Source organism: Mastomys coucha, unplaced genomic scaffold (genome assembly GCF_008632895.1).
Source record: "Mastomys coucha isolate ucsf_1 unplaced genomic scaffold, UCSF_Mcou_1 pScaffold20, whole genome shotgun sequence".
NCBI lineage: Eukaryota > Metazoa > Chordata > Mammalia > Rodentia > Muridae > Mastomys > Mastomys coucha.
Window position 1 is genome coordinate 91,109,784 of NW_022196903.1, and position 20,241 is coordinate 91,130,024.

Consider the following 20,241-nt stretch of genomic DNA (forward strand, 5'->3'; position numbering starts at 1 on the left):
TGGGTTGTTCTTCCTGTATTCCAAACTTCTGGGCTAATAACCACTTATCAGAGAGTGCATGCCGTGTTGGTTCTTTTGTGATTGGGTTACCTAACTCAGGATGATATTCTCCATATCCATCTATTTCCCTAAGAATTTCATAAATTTATTGTTTTTAATAGCTGAGTAGTACTCCATTGTGTAGATGTACCACAATTTCTGTATCCATTCCTCTGTTGAGGGACATCTGGGTTGTTTCCAGGTTCTGGCTATTATATGTCTGTGGCTTTCTAACAAAACAAATACAGTGAAAGTTTCTACAACTTACAAATAGACTGCATTAACACTGCAAACCTTAAATTTATTTATTTATGCACTTTATTTCCCCCCTCGCTCCCCTTTAAGACAGGGTTTCTTCCTTGTATAGCCCTGGCTTTCCTGAACATCCTTGCTTTGTAGACCAGGCAACCTAGGAGTCAGAGTACTGTGATAAAAGGTATGTACCTTTTGTAGCCTATATGTAGCCTATTTATACATGTAATACGTATGGTATTTTGTATGCAGGTACATCTGCACACCAGAAGAGGTCGTCAGAATCTACAGGACAATTATGAAACACTGTGAGCTTCTGTGTGGGTGTTGGGAATCGAACTTAGGACCTCAGGAAGAGCAGCCAGTTCTCCTAATTGTTGAGCAATCTCCCCAGCCCCACATTGCAAAATTTTTTAAGGCCAACACTTAATATACAAACAGTAAGGATCAACTTTTGAGCTAGGCATGATGGCACATGTCACCGGTTCTATTTTTGTTCAAGAAGGCACTGTGTACTTTTAAAGAGTGGGCTGGGCTGAACTGGGTAAGAATTCTCCATCCCCTAGACATGAAATCCCTATTTAACTTGAGGGGACTACCCCCCCAAGATAAAATGATGTTTTTACTTATTATTTGAAACTTTAACACAATATATTTTGATCATGTTCCTTCCAATTAGAAAGGATTTTTTTTTTTTTTTTTTTTTTTTTTTTTTTTTTTTTTTTTTTTTTTTTTTTTTTTTTTTTTGAGACAGGGTTTCTCTGTGTAGCCCTGGCTGTCCTGGAACTCACTCTGTAGACCAGGCTGGCCTCGAACTCAGAAATCCACCTGCCTCTGCCTCCCAAGTGCTGGGATTAAAGGCGTGCGCCACCACCGCCCGGCTTAGAAAGGATTTTTTAAATGGCATCTTGAAGATTAATTTCTTTGGACACTCTAATCACTAACTTGGTAATTTCTTAGGCAACTGCCCTACATGTATATGAATATAAAGGGCATAAGGGACTAGGTGAATGTGCCAACATCAAGCAGTGATATAAGTACACAAACTTGGAACAGGGTTTGGAACGCCGCAGACAAACATTAACCAAGCCAAACAGTCAGTGTTAGAAATCATGCAACAAGGACCAGGAGAAGTCAACAAACTTCTTTCAAGTAAGGATCCTGCCTAATGTGCACACCAGCCTGACTGAAATCCTTCAGGGAAATTATCTTTCCATTCTTGCTCCATCCCTGGAATTCTCCTCCACCACCAGCCCCAGAGCACAATGAATGAAGATGTCAAGGGTTCAACCTTAGAACTGCTGGCTTCTACTGTCTGCCCTGAGCATCACAGTGTGTCATGGAAATGAGATTGGTGAAGAAATTAGAGTGTGAAGAAGGCTGGGTCCTCACCAGGGGACAGGCAACCTGGGTCCTCGTTTCACTTCCCACATGACCCATGCTGTTCACACTGTTTCTCATAAAGTTATAGTTCTCTGGCTACTGGAACAGTCCCGAACTACAATAGATTGGTTTTCATAACTTCCAATAACTTAGATATTATTGTATCAAGGGAAGAGTTCTTAATAAAGCAACGGTACCTCTATACAGTCAAAGAATAAGGCAGACAATGGGTGTAGTGGCACTTAGAGTCCCAGCAGCTGGGATGGGAGGCAGCTGGAATTCAAAGCTATCCTTAGCTACTTAGTGAGTTCAGGGTCAGCCTGTGTACATGAGAGTATCTGTCTATCTGTCTGTCTTGTCTATCCATCTATCTATCTATCTATCTATCTATCTATCTATCTATCTATCTATATCTGTCTGTCTATCTATCACTGATCTATCATCTATCTGTATTGGATAGTTTTATGTCAGTTTCACATAAGCAAATGCCATCTGAGAGAAAGGTGAATCTCAACTAAGAAAATACATCCATAAGATCAGGCTGTAAGCAGTTCTATAGGGCATTTTCTTAATGATTATGTGGGGTAGGGTCCAGCCCATTATGGGTGTTGCTAATCCTGGGCTGATAATCCTGGGTTCTATAGGAAAGCAGGCCATGTAGGCCATGGAGAACAAGCTACTAAGCAGCACCCCTCCATGGCTTCTACATCAGCTCCTGCCTTCAGGTGCCTGCCCTGCTTGAGTTCCTGTCCTGATTTCCTTTGGTGATGAACACTGATGTGGAAGTGTAAGCCAAACAAACCCTTTTCTCCCTACGTTTCTTTGGTCATTGTGTTTTGTATAGCAGTAGAAACCCTTGTCTGTCTGTCTGTCTGTCTGTCTGTCTATCTATCTATCTATCTATCTACCTACCTGCCCACCCATTTCTAAGTAATGACTACAGTCTGTTCTTGGTAGTAAGAGGAAACAGAACTCCAACAGCAAGTGTACTGTGAGTTCCATCCAAAGTAGAGTCACGAACTGAATTTCCCTCTTCTCTCTGAAAATGTTGGAAGGTTTGGCACCATCATTCCTGAACTCAAAGCTAAGTCACCTTACCCATGCCCAGAACCATCCTCCCCATTTCCTAGGTGGCCAGCTCTTCCTTCTGTTACCTGCCTCGCCCTGGAGAACATCTGAACTGGTAACACCCACATATGGAATCACCAAGATGTTTTCTTTAAAACCATATTTAGACAAGAAGAAAAATGATACTTACTGGACCACAGCTTGACCCCGAGTGAGACCTTTGATTTTCAAATAATGCTCAATCACTCTGTCCTCACTGCAAAACAGAGAAATAAGCATGGTGACGTGTGCCTTTCTGACATCCAGATTCCATTTCTACATTCTTAGGCAGTCACTGGAAACTTGAGAGGAACTTCCTCACTTGGGAGGTAAAATGGCATCCTTTGCTGTTTCTGTAGGAGTCCACTCCTTAATCAGCATGTGACTACTTCCACTATGACCTCTAACTTTTATATAAATATATGATTTGTATTCATATTTTAAAATGGTGTTTACTAGGAAAGGAAACATGTTGAAGTTCTCAAATGGAAAACTAATATTCTAGATCCCTCAGAGAGACTAGATATAAAGTACAAATATTAAATACTAGTTGGAGATCATTTTGAGGTAATTTTGAGCCTAAGGTCTGTAGCTCAATTGGTAGAGTGCTTTTCTAGCATGCACAAAGCCCTGGGTTCGATCCCTGGTATCACATAAGCCAGGCGAAGTGGCCCACACCTGTAATCCCATCACTTGGGAGACAGAGGCAGAGAAGCTAGATATTCAAGGCACCCTGAGTTATGAAAAGGGTACCAGGCAGCCTGGGATGAGACTTTTTTGGTTTTTGTTTTTCTTAAGGAAAACACAAGCATTTGAGTCTGAATACCATCTGAAATATTCTTATTACCATTTTGGACACTGTGCTGTAGAGAAAAGCCCCTGATCTTATCCTGGAGGAGGAGAGACTTCTTCAGCCCCTACGTCACCTTATGTCACCCTACGTCACCCTACGTCACCCTACGTCATCCTACGTCATCCTACGTCACCCTACGTCACCCTACGTCACCCTACGTCATCCTACGTCACCCTACGTCACCCTACGTCACCCTACGTCACCCTACGTCACCCTACGTCACCCTACGTCACCCTACACTTCAGCTAGCTCTTCAGTCACAGCCCGTGTGCAGCCATGAGACTGCAAGCATCACTCTGAGCTCGATCATCTCCCACCCCACCCCACCTCACCCCCAGACTCTCACCCCACCCTATTTTTTTTTTTTAAAGAAACTTTCATTTAACAGTGATTTGTTTAGAAGTTTCCAGAGTCTGAACGCAGTGTAGGCTCTGTACCTAATTTCACTGTACATTTGGAAAATGTATTCCAGCTTTTATATTTAAAGTTATCAATGCGGGATGTTTTATCATCTTTATTTCATAATTTTCGGGTGTGTGCAAAAGAAGGTCATTTTCATGGTTTGGAGGCTGAAACCATAGAGAGTGTGTTTACAAGGGGTACAAGTAATTTAAAAGAAAAAAAAAAGTGATTCTCTTTCATCTGCTAGTGCTCAGTGCTCAGTGGAGGCCCTGGCCTTGACATGCAGCTGGCTTAGCTTACCAGTAAGCGAGCGACGGATGTTCCTGAAGGGTTTTGGTTGGAAAGACTGGCAGTGTCTTCAAGTCTCTCCTGGCATTCTCATCGCTGGAAAGAAACACAATGCATTAGTATCAGACTGACACCTGAACAGACGTCCAATCAGGCTTTCCAATGAAGAAACCTGAATGGTTATTGTAGGACCTTAGTCCCTGTTACTAGAGACCGCCCTGCAATGAGACAACTGCGTCATGTACTCTGAAGTCTCCAATACTTTCTGTGAACATTGATTTCATTATGTAAGATGGATGGTACTAAAGACATTTTTTCATATTCTACTTTTACACAGCATCTTCCTATTCTACTATACACATTTCCACGTTCTGGTAGCATCAACCGGGTCATCCCCAGGAGCTCCTAACACTCAGCATGTTGGAGCACCAGTCGCCACAGGAGCACTCATGGACCGTCTACAAGTTCTTCAATATATAGACATCCCACATTAAAACAGTTGACATAGACACTGCTGTCGCTCCCATCCCTATCATCCTCTGAAGTACAGTAGATCCACACAACCGGCATTGGAAAGTTAATCTCTGCAGAAATCTCAGGAATATAAGAGGAAGGGAGAATGTGTTTCTGATAAATCCAAAGGAACTTTCACATCACCCACAGTGAGCTAAAATGTACTAGTATTCTATTTGGACATTCTATAATTAGAAAACTAGTAATTATAAAATCTTATAAACTTTTATAATTTATAAAATTATAAAAACGCTATATAAAATGGACAAATTCTAGTGGTCGCAAGAAAGGTGTGAGAGCTGGTCTTGTGTTATATGAGAGAAACGTTTCTCTAGCTGCCCGAGTATTCAAGGGAGGAGGAAACGTGGTGCTAGAAGGTCTATTAGCTCCTAGGAAATGGGTGTGAAGAGCTGGGTCACAATCCCAAGAACCCTGGTGTTCTCCACGCAGTCATGCTTACTCTCCTCTCCAGTGGTCACATCTTCCTCTCTTCCTATTAGCTAAACTTTGTTGAAAGTACTAGACACTGAGCAGTGCATTTAGGGGCATTATTGTCCTGGTGGTAGGCTGGGTGCCAATCTTCTCATGCAGAAGGCATCATTATTCTCCATGTTTTTCTGGCAAAGCTGTGAGGTTCAGAGATGTTGGCTCTGTTGCTAACTGTTCATGGCTACTGTGTAGGGGAGACACGCATCTGAAGTCAGTCTGCTTGGCTCCTCAGGCCAGGTTCTTAACTACTGGGTTCAAACCCTGACTCCCAGCTGTCCTCCCAAGGCTCTGGCCCTAGAATGCTGAGCATTCTCAACTGTGCAAAGGCACAGCCCCCTTATATCCTGGGATGGCTACCTTGGTTTGTCAACTTGAGGGGATTTAGAAGCATCATGGGAACACACACCTGGGGTTGCATATCAGGCCATCCCCAGGAAGGTTTAAGTGAGGAGCAAAAGCCCACTCTGAATGTGGGTGCCATCCCGTGGGCTGAGGTCTTAGACTGATAGAGAGGGCAAAGCCAACTGATCACCATCATTCATCTCTCTTCATTCTCTGACCATGCACACAAACGCAAATTAGCTGCCCCACACTCCTACTGTCTTGACTTCACTGCCACGATGGACTGCATCCTCAAACTGTGAGCCAAAATAGACTGATCCTTCCTTCAGTTACTTCTTGCCTGGTATTTGGTCATAGCAATGAAGTAAGTAACGAATACGCGCCCTTCCATCAGGTGCAAAGGAAAACACTGGCAAATTTTAAAACTTACCATTTAGGCATTTTTTTTTCCTTTTTTTACATTAACTTCCTCTATTGCTCACTTTTCTATGGCTGTGATAAAACACCATGATCAAGGCAACTTATAGATGGAGAGCCTTACTTTGAGCTTGCGGTTCCAGAGACAGAAGAGTCCATCACTGTGATGGCAGAGAAGCATGAATACAAGCTCCAGATGTGGCAGCTGAAGCAGAAGCAGAGTGCTCACATCTGGAACTGAATGTAGGAAGCAAGGAGTGAATGGAAGATGGCAAGGGTCTTTTGAAACCTCAGTGCTCTCGCAGTGATATACTTCCTCTAGCAAGGCCACATCTTCTAAGCCTCTTCAAACAGCCACCAACTGGAAACCCAGTATTCAAATGCCTAGACTATGGGACACACACATCTCATTAAAAACCACACTTCCCATAATATTGAAGCAGACAAACCTCTTTGTAGAGGACCATACTTTGGGTCCAGGTGAATTTCCTTTCACACCATTCATCTAGACATCATAGACCAAGGGAACATCCATATGATAGCAAGGATCCAAAAGCGAAAGAAAAGAGGAAAAACAACAACAAACTGGGGACCAAACCATGGTCTCCATCTATGTGGTCCACACCTACCATTCTGTATTAGATATTGCTCACTCCTGTTACCTAGTTTAAAAGCTTCTCCTTGGGCCTGCAGAGATGGATCAGTGGTTAAGAATGCTGGCTGCTCTTCCAGAGAACCTGGGTTAAGTGTTCAGTAGCCACAAGGCAGCTCACAATTGTCTATAACTCCAGTTCTAGGGGATCAGACACACTCACCCAGACATACATGCAGATGAAACACCAGTGCACATAAAATTAAAAATAATTATACAGAGGGCTGGAGAGATGGCTCAGTGGTTAAGAACACTGACTGCTCTTCTGGAGGTCCTGAGTTCAATTCCCAGCAACCACATGGTGGCTCACAACCATCTGTAATAGGATCTGATGCCCTCTTCTGGTATGTCTGAAAATAGCAACAATGTACTCATATACATAAAATAAAAAAATTTAAAAAATAATTATATGGAAAAAAGAAAGAAAGGAAGGAAGGAAAATAGAAAGACTTCGCCCTTGTTTTCTGGTTTTATCTATTCTAGAGATTTCTACAAAGAAGAACTTTCCAAAGATGGTTGTGTGGGACAATTGCATTTGGAGGATGATAGGAGAATTACAGAAGAGCGACAGCAATATCTATGTAGATCATTTTATTGCCAGATGTTTATGCTGAAGAACTTGAAGTGGGCTCCACGCACACTCAATGTGTTTTCCTAAGAGGAGCATCAGGGCCTACTTAAAGGTGAAAGATTCGGCTCTCTTAATCACTACAGGAAGTAAAAGAGTCTCTTGGCTCCTGTTCTTATATAAGAACAACTCCCTCTACTCACTTGGAATCTGAGCAGTAGCACTTAATCAAACTGACAATCTTGGGAAACTGGTTTGTGCTTCCAGAAAAATCAAAATATCTGACAGTCCATTTTATTCATATTAAAGGTCAGCTGTCAATTCTTAGAACTATTATTTATTTTCTTAATAATTTCATGCTCTGTTCTTCAACTCCCCCACCCCCACCCCACTCCCTTCTGTTGATTTTTGAGACCAGGGTCTTGCTATGTAGCCCAGGCTGGCCTCAAATTCATGAACCTCCAGTCTCTGACTCTATAATATTGTAGTACCAGGCAGGAGCCACCACACCAGGCTAGGGCAGAGCTTTTTGCAGTTGCTCAACACCAGCAACCCATGTACACTGGTGTATTTCAGATGCAGGTGAACCACAAGGCATGTTTCAAGAACCCATGTTCCCAGGTCAGCACCTAGAATCACTTTGTTTTACAGTTAATTTTGTGGCAATGAGACTTCAATAGACTGGAAGTTGTTATTTTTCATCAATTTACCCATTCACTTGCAATCAGTGTAACACGCATGCCTAATGTGAAGAACTTTTATACAATGTACTTATTGACTTTTAAGTTATAAAAATGAATAGGATTAGAGAGATGGCTTGGTGGTTAAGAGCACTTGCTCTTGTAGCAGACATGGGTTCATTTTGCAGCATCCACCTAGAGGTTCACAACCATCTGTAATTCTAGTTCCAGGGAATCTGAGACCATTTTCTGAATTCTGAAGGCAGTAGGCGCTGCACACATGTGATGCACACACACACACACACACACACACACACACACACACACGCGCGCACACACACGCGCACACACACTCACTCATATACATAAAATAAATGAGAAATAACTTTTAAAAAGTTATAAAAATGCAGTCAAGACAAAAGAGAAAAGAGTTGGAAGAAAGAAAGGGAGGTATTTATTTACTATTCTATCCAATAAACTCACCGATGAGAGTAAGTACTAATGGATACTTGTAGCTCTGATTATTTAACATAGTTTTGGTCCTATGTCCCACCTAGAGGCAAGCATCATCAGCGCTCATCATGTCTGCCAACTCAAGCATATTCTGTGTCTGGCACCTAAACAGAAAAATAACTATGTGTTTCAAATGATAAGTACTGTCTGCTGGGATTTTCGTACACGGATTTTGGTCTCAGAGATGTCATTCTGCCAAGCTCTCTCAAGAATGATTTCTATTCTAGACAGCCAGAACCTTTCCCTGTCATAAAATGTGATGTTTATGCTATCTTCCTTCGTTGTAAAATGTGGTGTTGTCTAGAAATGCTGGCTGAATAAATCAATCCATTTCTAAGGGTTAGTCACGAGCCATCATGCTAAACAATGACTATTATTCACTCTTTAAGAGTAGCCTTCTGTGTGTCAACACAGAAGTGTTGTGGTGTGGTGTGTCAACTAATACAGACACATTAATAGGAAAGCACATGGAGATTATTTCAATGAGTTCTAGTTTAAAGAGAAGCCAGCAGGAGTTAGAGAGATGGTTCATCCATTAAGAATATATACTGCTCTTACGGAGGCCCTGAGTTGGGTCCCAGCTTCCATCTTGGGTGATTCACAACCACCTGTAACTCCAGCTTCAGGGGATCCAACACACTCTCCTGAACTCCACAAACACAAGCACTCATGTGTGTGCATCCCACACAGACACACAGATAAGCACATAAGTAAAATATAATATTTTTTTAAAGAAGCCAACAACAAGATGATCTTATGCAGAGACTTTGCACCCATGGACTCAGCCAGCTACGGATTGAAACTATGAAAATCTGAGTCTGTGCCAAACACAGGCTGACTTCTCCTGGTCATTATGGTATAAACAATACAGTAGCCATGACCTACATAACATTTTCATTGTGGTAAGCATAATTCATGGACAGGTGATTCAAAGTAAACAAGAATGTGTGTGGGTTTCAGGCAAATACTAGACTCCTTTATACAAGAGACTTGAGTGTCTGCAGATTTTAGCAGAAAGGGAGGGGAGATCTTAGAACCAGTTCTTCCTGGACACCAACACACTACTCTGCTTCAGTAGCAAAGCAGACATGGATCATGGGGGTGGGGGGTGGGGGTGTGTAAGGCAGTGAGGCAGTGATCTTATTTATATGGTGCTGTAAAGGAGCATATATGACCCTGAGTGTGTGTTAGACACGTAGAGCTACACAAAGCTTGTCTGTGGACTTTTAACACAAATGTACCACACGTTTGCAAGAGATTACTGTTAGGAGATGTCATGGGTGGGAAGGAGATGAGCTAAAGAGGAAATCTGCATTCACTGCTCAATTTTCCTCCAAGTTTAAAGTTCTAAAAGGTAGTCTACAAAGAGCAAAAAGAAGAGATCTCCTTTAGGTTATCTTTCTTTCTTTCTTTTCTTCTTTCTTTCTTTCTTTCTTTCTTTCTTCCTTCCTTCCTTCCTTTCTCTCTCTTTCTCCCTTTTCTTTCCTTCTTCCTTCCTTCCTTCCTTCCTTCCTTCCTTCCTTCCTTTCTTTCTTTCTTTCTTTCTTTCTTTCTTTCTTTCTTTCTTTTGTTCTTCCTCTCTTTCTCTCCTCCCTCTCTTTTCTTTCCAAGACAGACAGGGTTTCTCTCTGTATCCCTGGCTGTCCTGGAACTTGCTCTGTAGACCAGGCTGGACTTAAGCTCAGAGATCCACCTACCTCTGCATCTCGAGTATTGGTATTAAAGGTGTATGTACCACACCCAGCTATTTTTGAGTTTGGGAGGATTTTGTCCCTTGGAGACAAGCAGATCGATGGTGCTCCCTGGCCAGCCAACCTTACCTGTATTGTGAGCTCCAGGACAGTGAGAGACCCTGTCTCTAAACAAGGTGGATAGTTCTTGTGGAATGGTATTGAGGGTGACCTCTGGCCTCTATGTGCACGTTCACACATATGCAAGCATGTGCATACATACCAAGCAGATTAACTTACACTTGACAGAATGACCCGAAACCACTAAAGTTGTGATATTTACTAAATGATATTTTTGGCAATGCCGATCACATGGCTGGGTAGAAACTACTGTTCACCCTTTGCTGACATTTCTTTCCATAATGTCAGACCTGGACATACATGAAGGGATGAGGATTTTAATCTTTAATCTTGCCATTCCTGAGGTGTGGCCAGCCATCACATGGCCCAATTCAGGGCATCACCACCTTGTGATAAGGAATGAAGAAGTTCCCACTCTCTCTGAAAGGCAGAAGCTGAAATTCTCTCCCTTCCTAATTAATCTAGTTGGCCTGTGTTTAATTGCATGTTAGTAGCACGGGTGCCTGGGATGTGTGCTTTTCATTATGTGAAGCCCCAAACCGAAGTGAAAGGGAGATTGGATGCTTGGGAAAGGTGATCAACCATATTTTCCCAATCTCAGAGAGCTAATTTTTGATAAACAGGAATGCTGCATGACGATCGTGTGTAAAGACAAACAAGCAACGAAGCAAACAAAAACAGTCCAATTTTGCAGAGTTTTATGCAAAACATCAGAATTTAACTCAAGAATTGCCCTTCACATCAAACATGGCAGCAGACTACTACTGTTCATCTGCAGTCTCACTGGAAGTTTGTGTGTGTGTGTGTGTGTGTGTGTGTGTGTGTGTGTGTGTATGTTCTTCTCAGTTTAACTTGGTTTCTGGTTTAAGAAAATTATCACTATAAATTATAAGTAGTGTAGGGTGAAGGAGACATGTAACTAACTTATATAAGCATGGAATCAGGGCCTTCTCAAGGAGCACACAGGTTCCCAGGAGAGAACACAGACTTGCTTCTCTGTATCTAAAAGGCCTCCTGCCAGTTTCAAATCTGATGAGCTGTGTAGAGCATACCCTCTTTATAACTCCATGATTCCAGTTTCCTTCAGAAACTTTACTTAACACCAGAACACATCCAGAGTCATCACCGATACCAAGGAACACCAAGCTTTGACATTTAGCAACAACAGTTACAATAACAGCCCATGGAAGGATCAAAGGAGAAATGAGACAGACAGCCTGACAGAGACATGAGGTCAAACTTTCAGCAAACTGCAGCAAAGGAGGAATCCAAATGGCCAACAGATAGAAGAAAAGTGTTCAACAACTTTAGAATTCCAGGAAAAGCAGATTCATCTTCAGGGAGATCCTGATAGATGTCAGACAATCCGATTTTTGAAACCACAATTCGATCTAAATTATCCCTAGATAAAAGTCAATGGGACCTCTGATTCAGATTTTCATGAGGGTCAATTATTAGTGTAAGGTCCTTTGGAAATCTGCATACCTAGAAACATACAAACTTGGGTGAAGTTTACACCAGCATTGTTTATAGTAAGACACACGTACACAACACACACAGGAAAATACATAATACATACATACAAACATACATACAAATATCCAATAATATGGGCGGAAAGTATAATTTAGTATAATGCTTGCCTAGCACGTATGAACCCTGGGTTTGATTGTCAACATTGCATAAAGTGGGGTTGATAGCACAAAGCTGTGATCCTAGCATGCCAGTGGTAGAGGCAAGGAGTGTCGGAAGCTCAGAGCCATCCCCAGTTTCATAATGAGTCCTCACAGTGCCCAGGAGCATATGATCCAGTCTCAAAAAAACCAAAACAAACAGCCCCCTCAGCTTCTCCTAAAATTAGGCTCAATAAAATTGCAGTGTATTGCATAGCAAAGAAAATCAAATAGAGCTACACAGAACATGGATGAATCTGATTAACATGGAGCAAATACACATCATGGTCTGGTATGATGGTGAATTCCTGTTATCCCTATACACCAGAGGTCGTCACAGGAGGATTCTAAGTTCAAGGCCAGTCTGGACTACATGTTGAGACCCTCTCTTAAAAACAAAACAACAAAACAAAAAAAAAAACCCCAACCAACCAACCAATCAACCAACCAACAATTCCATATCCAGAAAATTCAAAGTAAGTAAAATGAGGCTAGACAGCATGTGAATGCCTCTGCGAACAGACACCGCATTGTATTGCCATGGGATGGGAGAGGGGAAGGGAGTTAGAAAGGGGGATGGGGAATGGCATGGGGGAGGGTATGCGACACAATGGTGATGACAGGGGAGAGTCCTGGGGGCTGTGGGGCTGGGGATGTGCACTCCCTACTTTGTGCTGTATACGGCCTGTGCACTTTTACACACTCTTCAGTAAAATAATTCACAACAGGTCCCACCAAAAATGGCCAGCAAGTGCAGGGAGGGCTGCGAAAGGATGGGCTACCACTTATAATGGGCGTGCCATGTTGAAGCTAGAGGGTGGAGCCACGGCTGAGAAGGGAATCTAGCAAAGGAACATTATTCTAGGGTTAATTCCAATTATGTTCAGAATTTAGGACCAAACAGGATTTCACATCTGAGCGCACCACAGTGGCTGAGTTACTGTTTGTTCACTCTCCTGGGGACTGTCCCTGGGGTCCTAGAAGCCAGTGAAGCCATGCTGTTTGCTTGCAGGGACAGCTAGGGCTAGCCTCAGAGCAGAGGGGCCCTCCCTGTGGCTGTCCAGGCGGCACTGTTTATATGAACCTGGATCAACCTCTGAGTGCAGACAGAGGGCTTGAGAGCAGCTGGGGAGGGGAGGAGGCCTCCTGGGGATGTCTCTGCCTTTCACTAGCAATAAATCCACTCGCCCTGGCTAGACATTCCTGAACCCGGTGGTGATGGGTATGTGATAATAAAGAAGTACTTGACCAGAACTGCCATGAGGGACTGCTTTCTCAAGCTCCCAGGCAGACAGAAAAGGCCAGAGAGCTACACTCTTTGCTTCTCAGGGACAGGCTTTTCTCTGTCAATTGCAGGGGAGTCGAAAGAACAGACTTGCAGGTCAGCAAGATGGCTCAGCAGGGAATGGGGCTTGCTGCCAAGCCTGATGATCTGAGTCTCATGCCCAGATCTACATGGTAAACAACTCCCAGAAGCTGTCCTTTGACCTCCACATGTGTACTGTGACACGTTTATACCTATGCACACACATATACACACTAAAATAAATAAATAGATAAACAAAATTTGATTTAAAACAATTTTAAAAGGACATGCTTATATTTTATCTGATTGCCTAATCTGAGCTCTACCATTGGGCATTCCAGCATTTTCCTTCTATATTTCTGAAGGAAGATGTTCTGACCCTCCACCGAAGTCATTATTCAAGAAAATGATTTCTCTGTGCATTGCCGGCTCTTTTTCCTGGGCTGTATGTTTTATTCCATTGACCTCAGAAAGCCCTGTTGGAATGTGACATCCCCAATCTTTTTTGAGGAAGCTGCACGGTTGGCAGAACCAAAGCTACTGTCTGTGTGTGCTGAGGCACATGTGTGGGGAAAGCTACCCCCAGCAACTGGGAGCACATGCTGTGGCACTTGCAAGCTTGCTCACAGTAGCGATTACCATCTGCCATTGGCCGGACTTGGCATAGAAGGGAGTGTCTACAATTAACAGCACGCACTTGTTAGCACAAACAATCACTGCTGCTTGTGCTCCGTGTGGGGGAAAGCCTGGGTTTCTAGGGCAGTTGAAAGAAAACAAAACAGGGCTGGGCATGTCGCTCATTTGGTAGAGCACTTGCCTAACACACCCGAAGTCCATCGTTCAGTCTTTAGCATTGTATAAGTCAGGTGTGGAGGCCCACAGAAGCCGGATGGGGCAGAAGTTCGTCATTCTGAATGATGTAGTGGATGAAGCCAGCCCAGAACACATGAGACCCTCTCCCATCAAATAAAAAACTAAATAGAAAAGGAACCAAAGCAAAGCCCAGGCCCCACCCACATTTTACTTGGTCTATCAGTGTCTTAGCACTTAAGACCCAGGACCAAGGTGCATAAAAAGGTACAAGTTTAAATTCAAGGACCAAGTAAAAATGGCGGCAGAAGCTTCAGGTTCCTTACAAAATTAACTTGAGGGGCTGGTGAGATGGCTCGGTGGTTTAGAAGGATTCCTGCCCTTCTAGAGGACTGGAGGTCAGTTTCCAGCACCCATGTTGGGAGGCTCACAAACACCTGTAATCCCACCTCTAGAGGAATCTAGTGTCCACTTTTGAATCCTGGGGACACATCTCTGTACTCATGTATGAACGTACGTAAGGGTAAAACACACATAACACATAAATAAAAAATCCTTTTAAAAAGTTAACTTGGAAATGGACCTCTTTTAACACTAATGTCTAAGCATGTATATGTAGATTAAAACAACAACAACAAAATACTATAGTTCATTTTCCTGGTTGAGCTCGCTATGAGGAAGCATGTGTAGAAACCGAGAACTTGGGAGCCCGAGACAGGAGGCCTGTTACCTACAAGTGTACAAATACTTATCAGAAATGAACTGAAGGGTTACAAGGCAGGCCTCCAAGAATGGAGCAAAGTCCTACAGCTGGAGAGTCTATTTAACTCCGTGTTCCAAATGATCAAAGATGCACTGTTGGAGAGTGGAACTGATTCCTAGTATCTGCTAGTCCTTGGTATAGCCTGGCAGAAGACTTGCTGGGGGCCCCTTCTCTGTATTAGCTAAAACCCTATACAACCCCTCCAGGTTCCCACCTCTCAGGAAGAACGGGAGACGTTTAATAATCCCTAACAGTTAGAAAAGTGTACTTTCATGTCCGGCAAATGGTTGCAACAAGGGTCAAGCAAATTATTATCTGAGCTGGACACAGTATTTAGAATAACACCTTATCTAAATAATGTGCTTATTGACAGAACCTTGGCTACTGCTTAGAAACAATATCCTTGACTGCTAGGCAGGTGTGGATAACACCCGGGGGTTAAACACGAAAGGGTATGCTCCGGTTTCCTATTGGGCAGACAGAATGCTGCTCCCCATATCAACCCTGTGTCATGAGTGGGGCTGGGGCTCAGTGGTGTGCTTGCCCAGCATGTATGTGGCCTTGGGCTTGACTCCCAACCCTGCAAGGAAAGGAAATAAATGATTTCCCATTTCTTTCAGTAATCTGTGGACTTTGGCCTTCAGTAGTAAACTTACATTATTATCCTCTTCACTCGGACTTGACCCCACACCTTTCCTTGTCTCTCTGCTTCTCTTTCTCTTTCTTAGATAAGGCCTTGAATATCTCAGGCTGGCGTTTATTTGCTAGAAAGACCTTGAACCACTGGTGTCCTCCTACACCTAACGTGACGGGCGTGGGCCACCACAGCCAGTTTCTGCAGTTTAGGAGTCAAGCCCAGGATTTTCCAGATGCTAGGCAAGCACTCTATATCCATTTACTAGTTCCTAGAGAAAAAAAAAAATGGTAGTAAAAATGGCCAAAGTACACCACACACAATCCCTTACACAAGATGAACTCACACACTTATCAATTTGGCATGGTGTGAAAGTGTAATTTCAATGTTCAGTATTTACCTTCCTCCGGGTTAGGTGTGACTGTATCTTTTTCATGACGCAGTGGCAAGTGTCATGGCTTGGTCGGTTACGAAACCAGCACAGTAAGCAAACAGTACTGGGTGGCTAGCCTATGTGTGAAGCTCAGAAAGTCAGGTGTACTAAATGTATTCAGGCTCTGAGGACAGAGATGTGGTTCAGTTGGTGGAAAGACTGTCTGGCATGCACACATGGGGTCCTGGGTTCCGCCCAAATACTGCATGAGCCAGGAGTGGTGGTATACACCTGTAATCTCAGCACTTGGGAGACAGGGGCAGGCTGATTGGAAGTTCAAAGCCATTCTCGGCTACATAGGGAATCAGAGCCTCGGCAGACCCACAGGAAAAACATGTCTCCCATTCAAAAGCCACAGAGTGACAAAGGCAGTGGCCTGACCTATCAAGTGGATGAGGCGAAGGTGCAATTGAATCAACACAACACCAAACAGGCTCTGTGGGCAGTGACAGGAAACATCTACCTGAAGTGAGAGAATTGACCAGGAAGACTGACCCAGCCTTCTGGGTGCCCAGCACAGAAAAGCAGTTTCAGGAAGCTCTGGGTGACCTCCTGGTGACACATCATGATGCCATCTCTCAATCCCCAAAAGTAGTCTTCGAGGACAAAAGTCCATAGTCAGTGGGTGGCAAAGCTCAGGCCACACCCCTGGCCTGCAGTCACATCATAAACATTATCAGCCCCATTTCACAGATGGGGAAACTGAAACTTAAGAGGTGAAGTGACTTAAACTCACACTAAGGATGGTGCAGTTATAGTTCCAGGCATATGCTTTAGCAACTTGGCATCACCTCTCCCAGGTTCCTCCAGGAGGGGACAGAAAAACAGGAAGGGGCAGAGTTGACAAGGGGAAGATCTCTATAGCAAGAGGCTTCAGATGTCCTTATTCTGGTGGTCTGGATGAATTCCTTCCGAATGTGTGTTCCATGGGTGGCGACTGCCTGCTTTTAAGTCTAGATTAAACAGGATTAATTTAAACTGGATTGACTACATGAAGGATTGGAATAGCGATAACAAGACTTAATGTGTTATTTCTTCTGTCATTTGGTATTTCTCCAAGTAAATCAAACCAAACTACAGACTGCATGTCTTTTCGTAACCAAATATACCAATTTCAGTCAACTTTTGCCCTTTTGGGTGGGGAGGGTCTCGTGTAGCCCAGGTTGGCCTAAAAACTTGCTATGTAGCTGAGGCTGGCCCTGAGTTCTTGATCTTCCTGCGGCCATCTCCAAAGTACTAGGATTACATGCATATGTAATTATGCCCAGCGCCAAATTCAGGTTTTTAAAAACTGTTTTTTTTATATGTGGCAAAGTCAGAACGTAGTTATTTTCAGTGTAACCTTAAAACAGGGAGTGTGAACTCAGCCAAGAAACCTGACTCCCAGATGTTCCTGATGCCCAACTTTTATACTGACACTTACGACACAAAATTACTTATGGTAACATTCCTATCCATTGAACTATTTCTGTTACCGTTGTGGGATAGGAGGAAGACTGTAGGAAGCAAGTTCATCCAAAGTCAATCCCGAACAAGGACAGACAATGTTCTATGTAGCCAAGGATGACCTTGAGTTTAGCATCTTCTTGCCTCTACTTCCCAGGTACTAGGATTACTGTCTTTATGCCACCATACACAGTGTCTGCGGTGCTGGGAAATGAACCCAGAGCTTCAGGAATGCTAGGCCTTCACTCTACCAACCTAGTTTATCCCTTGCTTAAAAATATAGGACAGTTGCCTTCCCATCATCCCCACCAGGGACATAACACTATGCTACTATGCTACGGTCCAAAATTCTAATGCTATCTTGTTTTTTTTTTGTTTGTTTGTTTTGTTTTGTTTTTTGACAGAGTTTATCTACATAGCTCTGAAATTCACTACACTATGTAGTGCAAGCTGGCTTTGATCTCACAGTGACCTGCCTGCCTCTGCTTCCCCAGTACCGGGATGAGAGGCATGTGCTACCACATCCTGCACCATTTCTGATTAATTTCTGTAACCAGTTTAGAAAAATTGCTTATAGACTAGAGTCAATTCTGTTAGCAGCTAAAACAACACACTGCCTTCATCTTCCGCCTGTATGGGCCAACATTTTAAAGAGCACAGTTCCAGTCAGCCAGGTAAGTGAGCAGAACTCACTGGCTCCAGCTCCTGACTCGACAGATGGAAAAGAGGTCCAGCCATGTTTGAAGGAGCAGCAAAGCCCTATGGTAACTAGTAACAGGTCCAATAGGCCAGAGAGTTGGATCTTGGAGACATGGAGTTGAGCCAACAGGTAAGAAGAGCATAGAGTTCCAAAGAGGGAAAGACGAGGCAGGGGGTGGGCTAGGAACAGCCCAGTGGCTGGACAAACGGGGGTGGGGGGCTCCTAGCCTCCTAAGTTAATGGAATCTTACCATTCTTGGAGTTCTCCTCCCACCCCAGTTAATCATGTCTCAGTCATACATTAAACCAAATCAGGTGGTAGCTATTTGCACAGGACAAAGCCAAAAAGAATTAAGTAGCCATTGTGTGCACCTCTGCTGATGCTGGGTTCCCCTTTCATCTCCACAAAAGAACCATCTTCATGGGGCGCCAGGTGTGAGCGTTCGTTCATTCTTAGGCTGCCTCTGGTCTTCAGCTTCCTGGAGTCTCTCAGCTCTGCCTCCAGAGAACAGTTCAAAGGGAAAATCTAATCACTGGCGTCTAAGGATTCCAACCCTAAGCACTTGCTCCCCTCAGGGAACACTCAGCATTGTGTTTGTGTGAATTTGTTTTATTTTGTCTTCATATCAACCCGAGGTGGGTGTTATTTCCAATTTGCTGGTAAGTAAACTGTGGTTCGAGGCATACTCCTGTCTTCCCTTGTTGTACCAGAGCCGACACAAAGGCAGCTAAGGGATACCTTGAAAAACCAACCAAAAGACCAGCAGCATTAGTATACCTATTACTTGTACCAACAAGGTTTGGGGTTCAGAACTAGATTTAGGGCTAGGGATGAGGCTCAGTTGGTTGAGTGCTTGCCTGGTGTCTTAGCTAGGGTTTCTATTGCTATGAAGAGCTGTAATTGGGTCTGGCTCACAGTTCTGAGGTCCAGTCTGTCATCATCATGGCAAGAAGCATGGCCACATGCAGACATGGTGCTGGAGAGGTAGCTTCGAGTTCTACATAGGCCTGGCTTGAACTTCTGAAACCTCAGAACCCACCCCCAGTGACACACTTCCTCCAACACCTCTTACTAGTGGCATTCCCTGTGGGCCTATGGGGCCTTTTTCATCCAAAGCACCTCACCAAGAGTGCAGCATACCCTGGTTTCTAACCCCCAGTCCTACATTACCCAGGCTTGGTAATACAAGCCAATAATCAAGGGACTCTTGTGGTGGAGGGAGGAAGATCAAAAGGTCCAAGTTGTCACACTTAGCTACATTGAAAGTTCCAGGCCAGCTTGGGAGCCATGAATCTCTGTTTCAAAAACAAGCTCTAAGCTCTACAGCTAAAGAGCACTGGCTGTTCTTCCAGAGGATCTGGGTTCAATCCCCCAGCATCCACATGAAGGTTTGGGAGTCTGAAACTCCAGTCCCAGGAGATTGCAGGCACTGGGCACATACACCTGCTATCTGGCCTCTGCAGGCACCAGTCCAGGCACACTCATGGTACTCGGACATATATACAGGCAAAACATTCACACACATGAAATGCAAATTTTAATTAGAAAATACAAACCAAAACAAAGTATTGAATTGGATTTAGTTCCAAGTTCCCTGTTTCTGATTTTGTGGTCTTAGATAAATTATCCCAAGTTTCCAAACTTAAAAAAAATATTTTGAGACAAAAATCTCACTTTGAAGTCCTAGCTAGCTTGGAATTCACTATGTAGATCAAGCTGGCCTTGAATGCAGAGTAATCCTCCTGCCTCTGCCTCTTGAGTACTGGGATTAAGGCATGTGCCATTATGCCCCAGCTTTCAAATTCATTTTTAAAGGAGGGATGGTGGTGACATGCTCATACTGTTTTTGGGAATATCATGACAGATGTTAGAAGGCACCTGCTCGCCCTCAGTAAATGTTTGCCTTGCTTTCCTGTCACAGTGCCCAAGCCAGACTCTACCCAACACTTCATTCAGATCACTGCCTTCAGAGCAGGCTGCCAGGGGAACTGTTAGCACTATGTTTATTCTTATCTTATATCCATGTATTTATTTAGTCTTTGAGGAGTGTGGGCACATCTGCCTTGGCAAAGGTGTGGAGGTCAGAGGATAACTTGCCAGCGTCTGCTCTCTTTTCCACTCCTTGGGTCCCAGGGTTTAAACTCTGGTTATCAGTCTTGATGAGGAG

At 43.6% G+C, this 20,241-nt stretch overlaps 1 protein-coding gene across 6 annotated transcripts in view; it reads right to left on the reverse strand.

Moving 5' to 3' along the window:
- Positions 1–20,241, reverse strand: part of Frmd4b (FERM domain containing 4B) — a 319,697-nt gene that overhangs the window by 39,107 nt on the left and 260,349 nt on the right. For all 6 annotated transcript variants that reach the window (XM_031382703.1, XM_031382704.1, XM_031382701.1 and 3 more), the window contains 2 exons: positions 4,337–4,420; positions 2,933–2,998 (listed from right to left, as the gene is read on the reverse strand). In XM_031382703.1, coding sequence (XP_031238563.1) covers positions 2,933–2,998; positions 4,337–4,420 — 150 coding nt within the window. The remainder of the gene's footprint in view (positions 1–2,932; positions 2,999–4,336; positions 4,421–20,241) is intronic.